At 40.8% G+C, this 10,414-nt stretch overlaps 1 protein-coding gene across 1 annotated transcript; it reads right to left on the bottom strand.

Moving 5' to 3' along the window:
• Window positions 1-957: 957 nt before the first annotated feature.
• Window positions 958-9,764, bottom strand: adssl (adenylosuccinate synthase, like). Its single transcript, XM_035667100.1, has 13 exons — window positions 9,495-9,764; window positions 8,009-8,111; window positions 7,353-7,421; window positions 7,192-7,242; window positions 7,048-7,114; window positions 6,789-6,896; window positions 5,970-6,051; window positions 5,188-5,314; window positions 4,951-5,105; window positions 3,494-3,618; window positions 3,124-3,221; window positions 1,984-2,133; window positions 958-1,874 (listed from the first exon to the last, which is right to left on the bottom strand). Exons 1-13 carry the CDS (start codon window positions 9,699-9,701, stop codon window positions 1,822-1,824), a joined length of 1,395 nt encoding a protein of 464 aa, XP_035522993.1. The 5' UTR covers window positions 9,702-9,764; the 3' UTR covers window positions 958-1,821.
• Between the last annotated feature and the right edge of the window lie 650 nt (window positions 9,765-10,414).

Below are 10,414 nucleotides of genomic sequence, written 5' to 3'. Positions count from 1 at the left end.
GTGATCTCTTTAAAATATTATAGAATATTGCCTGACTTTAGCCTTTTGAAGAAATCAGTATTGGTCAGTGTATACGTTTGTGAACCTATGAGAAATAGGAATTGATAGTACAGAAATACCCCATTACAAAGTTTTTCCAACAAAAAGCACTGACAATGTCCTGCTCAGTAAATGCAACTCATATAATACATAACAAAAAATAATCCTTTATTCGCCATCCGCTTTTTGAACAATGGGGTCCATTTATCTGTCGCTTGTAGGATCCTGAAATCTAAATGATTTTAGCAACTTCAAGAATGGTAGATTTCCTTTAAACCTGCATTTACTATTACTATATAATATATTTTTTGGCCACCTGGAATTAGAACAAGCTGTGAACACATTTGACATGTTACCACCTTGTAAAGCGGATGTAGGCAATGTTTTGGCAAATAGTTGACTTCCACATTCATAGATATGAATAAACATTAAGTGCTCCACTATGTTCACTAGCACGTTACTAATCTTTTGTGTGCCTTTCACTACAGGACAGGTCGTGTACAGTGGGTGTATCAATGCTTTTTCGCAAAAAAAAAGCTGCCTGTGAACAACGCTAAACTGAAAGACTTAGAAGTCTCTGTAGACCTGGGGGTCGGGCAGTGAGGTCATAGTTCTGTGATTATCAATACAAGCGACTCCATTCATATTATGCATAATCATTTGTTCCATATTGATTAAAGTTGATTTAGAGATGCATCACACATCATCCAAGGTGCAGATTTCATATGGGCCAGTACAGTTTGTTTTAAAGGATAATGTGCAACTCATGATGAATATGACAGCAGTGACCGGTAATGAAATAATAATTGTTGGTTCTGTTATTTTACTTTTCCTACAGGGACCATATAATATTCATATAAAGAGAATAAACTGTAGCTGGGTATCAGACACGTGGGACAACATTTAAAAAACACCCAATAAATGTTACAGTTTCCTTTTATTGATAAGAGTAAAACACAGTAAGAGTCTTGAACATTATTGACAAAATGAATGAAATGGTGTAGGAAATATGGAATGTACTCCGGTACAATACTGCCCGTTAGCCATTTTCTTTACATTTACACAAACTTGTACAACACCAGTCAATGTCTCTGTGTGGACGTGAGATTTCTATTTACTTTTCCACACATATTATGAAGAAAATAGCTATTGAAACTCAAGTTGTTTAGTGTTGATTTATGTTGACGATGATTTAAAAACCACTTTGTTCATTCCAACAATCATGAAAATAGCTACAAACTTAACAACTGAGATGCATTCATGTTTTTCAAGTGTTTTAAAATTGTAAAATAGAAAAGTTCACAATCTACTGATTGCATGATGGCTTTCAATCATTTAACCATTTCATTACAAAGCCGGAAAATAATCTTTTGCTTTATTGTGGCACCCTTTAATATGAATGCTTCTACGTCTGTTTATCCATGGCTCTTCATATATGGGACAAACAGATATAAATTAAGGTTAATTAGCCTCAAATGCTACAGTTATGAACCGCGCTTTACTGTGGAATGGAATAAGGAAAGGTTGATCCATTTGCACCAGGTTTTAAAAATGAACGCTCTAATAAATATAGAAAACAACATGTGGAATGCATAAATGATATCTAAGAATTACTGTAAATGTGATGGACAAGCAGCAACTAAACGTTTCACAAATAGCCTTGCTGGTGAAGTTTTTCCTTTAGGATAAGCGTTTGCATTTTAAATTCCTCTGTCAATCCTATCGAAACCTGAAATTATTATCTGAGCTGTGGTCGAGGAGGACTACAGGTCCGCAGACGGATCAAAACCGTTTGATCATGCTCTCCCTGGACTTGCCGACTCCAACCCACTTCACTGAAATGAGAAGAAAAAAAAAAGACAAGTTGTGAGTGGCAGGTTTTGGCAAAGCGAAGAAGAGTTTGGCTGCTTTCTCTGCATTAATGTAAAGTGCCTCTTTACGGACCTGGCACTTGCAGGAAGTCCTCGATGAACTGAATGTAATTTTGTGCCTGTGACGGCAGATCCTTGAAGCTCCGAGCGTCCTCTGTGCTGCAGCACCAGCCGGGGAACGTCTGGTAATCCACTGACACTCGCGTCAAAACGTCCATGTTTGCTACAGTGGAAGCACATCAAAAACAAACACTGAGTGAAAGGTGTTTTGTTTCTGGTTCCTACGTGTACATACAATTAATGAGTGTAGCACAACCAGATCAGGATCAGGAAGAAGAGCCACTTCAAACATCCAGCACATCAACCATATAAATGATCAATGTATAAAGGAAATCAGTGTTAAAATGCAGGCCGAGAGCAGCTGCAGTGTCGTATGGGGGGGAAAGAGTTGTTTTTAATCCTCCCGAGGCTCATTAGCTTAACAATTCAATTTGCTCCATTTGGCGGTAAAAGCAGAGAGATACAGAAGATAAATACCACTTCAAATCTGCTGCAAAACAGATTTTCAAAAAGCCCAGCTGTAGCATTTCCTGCAAGTAAAAGCTGACCCATGTGAAATAAAACATTAAGGAGCATAAAAGCTGTTTATTTACCTATAACCAACTTCCAAGTAGTAGCTCTAAAAATAATCATCTTTTTCAGTAGATGCAGGTCCTCTCCTGTGCTTACAGTAGTTATGTTTCTGGTATTAACACTTTTGTGGATAAGTAAGTATTTTCAATTCAATATTAGGACATCAAGGTCAAATGTGACCAAATGCATTGCAGCCATCAGGTGCAAAAATGTGATTATTGATCAATTATAAAATGATGTAAGCCTTTAAATTGAGGTAAGAATAACAAACATTTACTGCTTCTCAAATGTGTAAGGATTTGCTGCTTTACTATATACATCACTGAAAATGGTGTATCTGACTAGGTCAGACACAAAAGACTATATGAACATCACATTGAGTGGCAATCTTTTACTATTTTTACAGATGAATGAAAATAATAATTAGCTGCAGCCCTACAGTCATTAAACTCTGCCCCTACTCTAAAGCCTCATCTGCAGTAATTAAACCAACACTTGTGGTTGACTGTTAAATCTGATATTATTTTTCTCTAATGGGCAGACACAGAGCACTTCTATACAAAAAGTAGAAACGTCCTACCTGGGAAACTTGGCAGAGGTTTTCCATCAACCTTATAGGCCACGCCCACTTTAATCTCCGGCAGCGTGTCCAAAATGTCCAGCTTCGTCAGGGCAATTCTGCAAAACATAAATACATAAGTCACCATGTCCCACTCTGTTAACAATGGACAGTCAGGGTGCATGATGGAGCTCAGGTCCAGGGTTCAACATTAATGTTTTTTGCTACATGCCCAAAGTACATTTTTAATTCAAAGTTGTTGTTTTTTTACCCCATGTGGTATTTTACTTGTAAGCCAGCAATCGTTATTGTTGAGCCCTGTAAACTGTAACTCCACTAATTACAACAGCAGGTGAGGAGAATATTCTGAAATGGTGTGATGGTTCCTTACGCAGAGAAGCCATTGACCATGTGGGCGTATCTGACCAGAATCAGGTCCAGCCAACCACAGCGCCTCCTTCTGCCCGTCGTCACACCAATCTCTCTCCCTCTGGACTGTAACAGGTCCCCAGTCTCCTAAAACACAACAAACAAGAAGCACACACCGCTAACTGTGTGAGACACAGGAAATAAAACTTTCAAAATCCATATTTACTTTCATTTTAACACTGCCCAGCACAACCACACTCGCCTACTGTCAACCACTGAGCAGCAGTAATTCTCTTGTTAAAGTGCAGTATCAGTGGCAGGATTTTTCTCCCCACAAAAAGGTTTCCCAGCAGTCTCAGAGATTTGAACTAACCTACATCTGACCACAAGTCTGCCTCTGTAACCTCAAGGCTGAAGCTGATCACAATACCTGGAAAACTGAGGATGTCACTGAGGCCTGTTGGGCTCACAGAATCTGCATTACTGGGACAACATGGGATGTCAGGTAACGTCAACTAGTCTCCTCTGCTGTCTAATCAAATCTCCTCTCCATTTATGGAGTAAATGAGTAATGTCTCCAAGCTGGGTACTGACGGGAACTTTTAAACACTGACGCTGGTGCAGTGAGCTTAAATTGAGCAGTTACTGAACATACACCGGTGAGAGGATTAACTCAGCATCTCTGTGCAGCACTGCTGAGCTGTGCAGCATTTTTCACATTAATCGATTAGTTGTCAACTATTACATTAATCAGCAACTATAATGATAAATTGATTAACTGCTTTGAGTCTTTTCTGGTTTCTATACTCCAAAACAAGACATTTGAGGACATTTGGGCTTTGGGAAACAGTGATCAACATTTTTCACCAATTTCTGACATTTTATGGACCAAACAACTACTCGATTAATTGAGAAAATGAGTGACAGATTAATCGATAATGAAAATAACTAGTACTTGGAGCCCTGGTTCAGTAATATATTGTTTTTTTTTTAGGGGTATAGAGTGCTGCAGGAACACCCTAGTTTTATTTTACAGTTCACAAGTTATTTCAGAATGAGGAAAAACCTAAATCTGTAAGCAACCCATAAACTATGTCAACAAATCAGACTCACCCATATAGAAAAACATTTTATCATCAGTAAGTTAAGTTATATATTATCAGAAATAGTATTTAATAAATAGTTTATTTTTCCCTGAACATTTTCCTAATCATCTCCATTGCTGCCATCTTAAGACTAAATGTGCTTGGCTGCTGTGAGTGTGGTAATCTGAAAACAACACATACAGTATCTCACCCCAGTGGAGTATGTTGGCTATTTTACAAAAAGCTGCTGCTGAGCGCCTGAGTGTGATCAATTTGATCCTTTAATGACAACATCGACCACTTTTCACCTTCATAACATTTATCTCTAATCAGCAGGATCTTTATCATTCACACACTGAATAACAGACTTTTTTCTGACGTGTCTTTAACTCACATTATCCTGCTCTGTTGGGAAAGCACCAACGCCCACCCGGGTGGTGTACGCCTTGACGACACCGTATACTCGGCCAACGTATGACGGAGGCACGCCGAGACCAGTGCACACTCCTCCCACAGTGCAGTTGGAAGACGTCACGAAAGGATACGTGCCTGAACGGACAAATATCTGTTAACCTGAGAAAAACATCCATCCATCTTCATAATTAATTCCACAATACCCTGTGTTGCTCACCAAAGTCAATATCCAGGAGAGCAGCATTGGCTCCCTCCACCAGGATTTTCTTACTGGGTCCATTGAGAGCTTTGTGCATGAAGTAGACCCCGTCAGTCACGAGGGGACGCAGTCTTTCTGCGTAATCCTGAAAAATACACATTCTTAGAGCATCTGTTTGAAATCTACAACTTATTGTGTGTGTGGGTGAAATGCTTACTACAAACAATAACACTGAATACTGTTCAACAACAAATGCCAATTACAACTCCAACAGTCATCCAATCAAACTGCGAGTGAGAAGAAATACACATCCTCGTCATAGGAAACTAGTAATTAAACAATCTTGATTACTGTAATGTCGTCATATTCCGCTCAAAAATATGCTTTTCTGCTCGTACATCAATCTGCACAGTGAAGCTCAAACATCGAGTTTGATGTTTTCACATTCGTCTGCTCAGAGTTTCCCTGTGCTCATTGAACATCTGATTTTAAAGGTGCTGTTCTAGACTTTGAAGCTTAAATGTCATGAGAAATTCACGTTCCAAGTTGTCATAGTGGGGAATTCACAGGTGTTACTGCTGATATTAACGATGGCTCTTTTCTGTTCAAGTATCCCAGTGAGCCATGCCAGTGTGGCAGTGAGCCAGCACAAATATTCAGCCATAATTCATTTTATTATTTACGCCTGTGCTTTCCCTGCTGTGACATGTCACCATGTCTTTTGTGGAAAAACATCTGCTGTTCACAATATCAATGCCAGGCAGGTGTCAGTATGTCCTGACACGCTAACCTGTCCTCACCTTCAGCTGCTTCAGTTCACCGTCAACGTCGACGTTAAGCTTTGGATACATCGTTAGGAAGTGGTCTGCCAACATACGGAACCTGCGAGGAACACAGAGTTAAGAGTTTTAAGTTATAGTATTAATAACATTAGTGATGGCTGTATTCCATTTACGTGTTTAAGGACTTGTCCATTCTCACTCACTGACACGTCTTACACTTAATGGAATGGAGCCATCAATTTAAAAAAAGGGTCTATTGTAATGCATGCATGAAAGCAGAGAGCAAGCAGTTTTCACATGTGTACCACAGCCAGATGTCGCCACCTGGTGGCAGCACAAGTTGCAGGCACTACAATTACTGACAGAACTATGACACTTTACAAATACATCTGCTCACTGTGAACTATGGACACACTAAAGTCTATTATGTAGCCCCACAAATGTAGAAAATGTGGTTGGTTGGTTCTTTTAAGTTTGAAGAAAAATTCACTCCTGTTCCTACAGTCTGATGTTTGTGCTTAACCCTGCAGAATGATGTATTTGAGAGTAGGGTTTTGGACTGATGTGTTAAAATTGTCCTCCTTATTCATAGTTTTTGGAATGTTTAAAAGGAGCAGATGCCTTATTAAAGGATTTTAATATGGAAATTATACTTTTTTGTGGAAAAAATACACACAAATTATTGTTCCAAGCAGACCGTTGCTATGTGTCTTCATACATGTTTTAAGGGGATCTTCAAACCTGGAATAGGGATTTTAAACATTGATATGGGGTTCCCACCAACAGTCTTTGACACTTTATCTAATTTTCGATCACAGAAAATGAAAGAAAACTCACTTTTCCTCAAAAACCTTGAAATCTGAGACAAGGTCACAGACTCGCAGACCGTTCCGGGCAGCTTTGGAGGAGTAGGCAGGGCCGATACCCTTTTTAGTGGTTCCCAAACTGGAGAAGATATAGAAACACAACATTAATAAGCATAATAAACTATTTAATAGAAGAAAGAAAAAAATCACTCCAACCCAAGAACAGCACACATTATAATATACACTTCACCAAGTAAACGATATTTAAAAACCAATTAGGGCAGATTTACTTTTTCCCTTCTTGTTGCTGGCGCTGCTGCTCCTGGATTCCATCGACTGCTTGATGGAAGTTGAACACTAGAGGCGGACAGACGGGATCATCAATAAGAGAACATTCCCAAATCTAAAACCTGAATGAGAGAATGCATACTCACCAATGTGGGCACGATCAGAAATCTTTAATCTCTCCTCCCATCCTTGCAGTCCTGCAAGCAGCACAAACAAATCCCACATTACTTCTGTGGAAAACTTAATTTACTGATACTGACAGTGAAGTGTTCATATCACTGCATCAACCTCATTTAGAAATCATTACCTTTGCCTTTCTGTAGGTTCTTTTCAGCCTCATCAAACAGACCTGGCAGGTGTATCACCACCCCGTTGCCTGTAATGTACAATAAAACTTTAACAGCCCCCGAGAGGAATAACTTCATCGCAGAAAGTGTTTATGAGTAACAAACTGCTAATATTTTTCCTGAGGTTTATTATATAACACAAGTGTTCCTTTTTATGTTTCCCCTTTCCTCAGTTCATGTTTTCATGGTAATGGAAAAACATAGCAACCAAAAAGAGTAAATGCAGAGGAGGTTTTTGGGTTATTTTAGATAGTGGTAGTCTGAACCTTATAGTGCTACACTGAGAGGTGCTTCTGTTATTTAGTGTAACCTCATTCATAGAAATGAGGTGGACAAAATGTTTCTGAAAAAAATGGCTGCAAAGATGAATCAACACCACTCCTGATCAGCTTTAATACAAACAATTACAAGCTTCCAGACGGTAGGATTCAGCACAGGGCAGGGCTGTATTAGTTTTCAGTTAGGTGTACAGTACCTAATAAACTGTAAACAGTGTCATGTAACAGGCTGGCAGTCCATAAAGTGGACACATAACTGATAAGACTTCACCCTGATAATGCTCACATACTGATGTTTTATTGGGGGCTTTCAAAACACAACACGTTTTATCTCTTACCGATGAAGGAGACGGCCTTCTTGTTGAGCACTCCACTGGGCAGCAGGTGGAAGTCGTACTCCACAGAGTCCACAACCACCGTGTGACCTGCATTGTTGCCTCCCTGTAAACAAACAGTACAACTTGCTACTAGGCATTTTTCTGAAGAGACAACACTGATATGAGGGCACGTAAACAAGAATCTATTAACAGTGAGGACTGTGTCCAGGTCTTGTGTAACACCTCAGCCTGTGTTTCAGTGACAGTCCAGTCAGCTTTGGTTACAAGATTAAAAAAAACGGATTAATGTCACTGAGTTACTGCGGAGAGGGAGAGGACGAGCTGGGTAAAAATGGCCGGTCAGTGCCTTACAGAACCTTACATTCACTGGATATGATTATCAGTATGTGGAGGTCATTCACTGGATTCAGTACACATTTTCCCTCCACGGCAGCAGATAAAAAAACATGAGAAACCTCTCTGGGCTCAGAGAAAGAAAGAAAGAAAAAAAAGCCATGTGACAATCTGTACTCTGGGTTTACACACTGGGCTGGTAGCCAGCAGCAGGAGGCCGGCTTCTGTGCAAAAACACGCTGCCATTCAGTAAGATAACAATAAATTCACAAATCTTACTGTTGTGAAAATTAACCTTTATGCTGTAGCGTCACATACAGTCGGCACACACATATTAATGCAGGTACTGTATGACGGACAACGATAACAGCCAATCAGATGCACTGGGACTGATGTGGTGCACTGTGTTTATTCCTCCACTATAATCTCTGGTGGAGCATTTCACAACAACTCTCCTCTGCCTACGCTTACGACAGCCCTTCTGCTACATCATGTGTAAACAGTAAACAAATGATAGCACACACGGTGTCATATTACGACTGATTACACCACGTGTGCTATCATTTGTGTAAAGACCTTTTTCACAGCAGCCACTCGGACATGAAATAGTAGGGTCATCACAGATGTTACTCAAAATACTAATTAAGGTTCCATTCAACCAGGTCAAACAGGGTCAGGGTGCTGCTGTCATAATAAACGTCTGATACAGATGAGTGCAGCTGTTTCTTATTGTACAGAGACATCTCCTGGCCGGGAGCCATACGGGCCCCGCGGCTGGCTACCGGCCCAGTGCGCCCGTGGGTTCGGGTTACACACCGGTGGGCGGTCGTTGTAGATCCGAGAGCCCAGTTTACATTAAACCAGAGCACAGCTTTACAGCTTTACAGCTTTACACACGGCTCCGTCTTGGAGGGACTCCTAGGTCCAACAGTCGTCACTGGCACCATTTTAGCACTTCCACATCCGGGAGCTCTGACAAGGTTGTCGACGTCAGAAGAACCAGGTCATGAATATTTAACGGAAGCTAAACAGCAACTAACGACTTTCAAACTCCCGTGTTACCGTTAGCTGTTGCTTAGTAACACCGGCGTTGGAAGAAGTGGTCAGTTTGAACAATTAACCGTGAAGTTAAATCGACGGTGTGGCTGTGTACCTGGCACCTGCACACGATATCCGCATCCATTGCGAGCAAGTCCACAACTTTTCCTTTGCCCTCGTCGCCCCACTGCGCTCCGAGCACGACGGTCACTTTGTTCCGGGGCTCCTGCGGGTCGCTCTCCCGCCGCCGCTTAAGGACCGGCTCCCCGTTCGGGACGGTCTCTCGTCCGTTAACGTTGGCCATGGTGCTGTCGGAAGACATGCTTCTTCCCTCCTACAAACCGGAATATCGTTTTAGCGCGTTTACCCCCTTCACGGAAGTGCTGGTCCGCCACTGACCGCTGCGTGTCAGTGTTTCTTCTTCTATCTCTAGTTCCTCAAAATACAGCTATCAGTTGATTGTCCATATAAATGTGTGTTGTTTAACTGGTTATTACATGAAACCCCGCTGACGTTGAAAACTATTGACATATATAATTTACATTCACGAAGAGTACACGAAACTAGAATAATTCACTCCCCTCCACTTCCGCCTTCGCTTATTTCCTCTGCAGGTTACACAGCTTCCTTTATGTGTGCGAGTACTCTTTGATGTTGTTCCTTTTAACCTGACCTCCAGTGATTTATACCTACTAAACAACGGCGGTATCTTCCTTGGTTCATCATGTGTCCACTGGTGTGTTGTCATTTGATTCATTTGATTGGTAATATTCACAATTAAAGCAGAATGCCATTGATGGGATTTTGCCCAAATGAGCTGTGCTTTATTAAAAAAAAAAAAATGGCCCCGTGTCAAAATGTAGTCTTATCAAGTAACTCCACACTGACAATCAGTTGAGCTTCAGGCCTGCTGCCTATCTGGTGCGTTTGGGTGTTTTGACTACACCCAACACTGATTCCATACTGCAATGTGTGCTCTCATTAACTGCTACTAGGGGGCAGCAAAGGCAGCATTTTCAGCTTGTGTGTATGCTT

This window comes from Morone saxatilis, unplaced genomic scaffold (assembly GCF_004916995.1).
Source record: "Morone saxatilis isolate NCDOM2014 unplaced genomic scaffold, NCSU_SB_2.0 Contig20, whole genome shotgun sequence".
Classification (NCBI taxonomy): domain Eukaryota; kingdom Metazoa; phylum Chordata; class Actinopteri; family Moronidae; genus Morone; species Morone saxatilis.
The sequence above is the reverse complement of the archived record's forward strand: the minus strand, read 5'-3'. Positions and strand labels throughout refer to the sequence as shown.

Bases quoted from the DNA above. Each gene is read 5' to 3' on its own strand.
- adssl (XM_035667100.1), bottom strand. From the start codon at position 9,701: ATGTCTTCCGACAGCACCATGGCCAACGTTAACGGACGAGAGACCGTC. The intron at 6,897-7,047 runs GTAAATCTGCCC...TATCTTCTCCAG, and splicing joins CAGCAACAAGAAGGGAAAAA to TTTGGGAACCACTAAAAAGG. The intron at 1,875-1,983 runs GTCCGTAAAGAG...TTCTCATTTCAG, and splicing joins GGACTTCCTGCAAGTGCCAG to TGAAGTGGGTTGGAGTCGGC.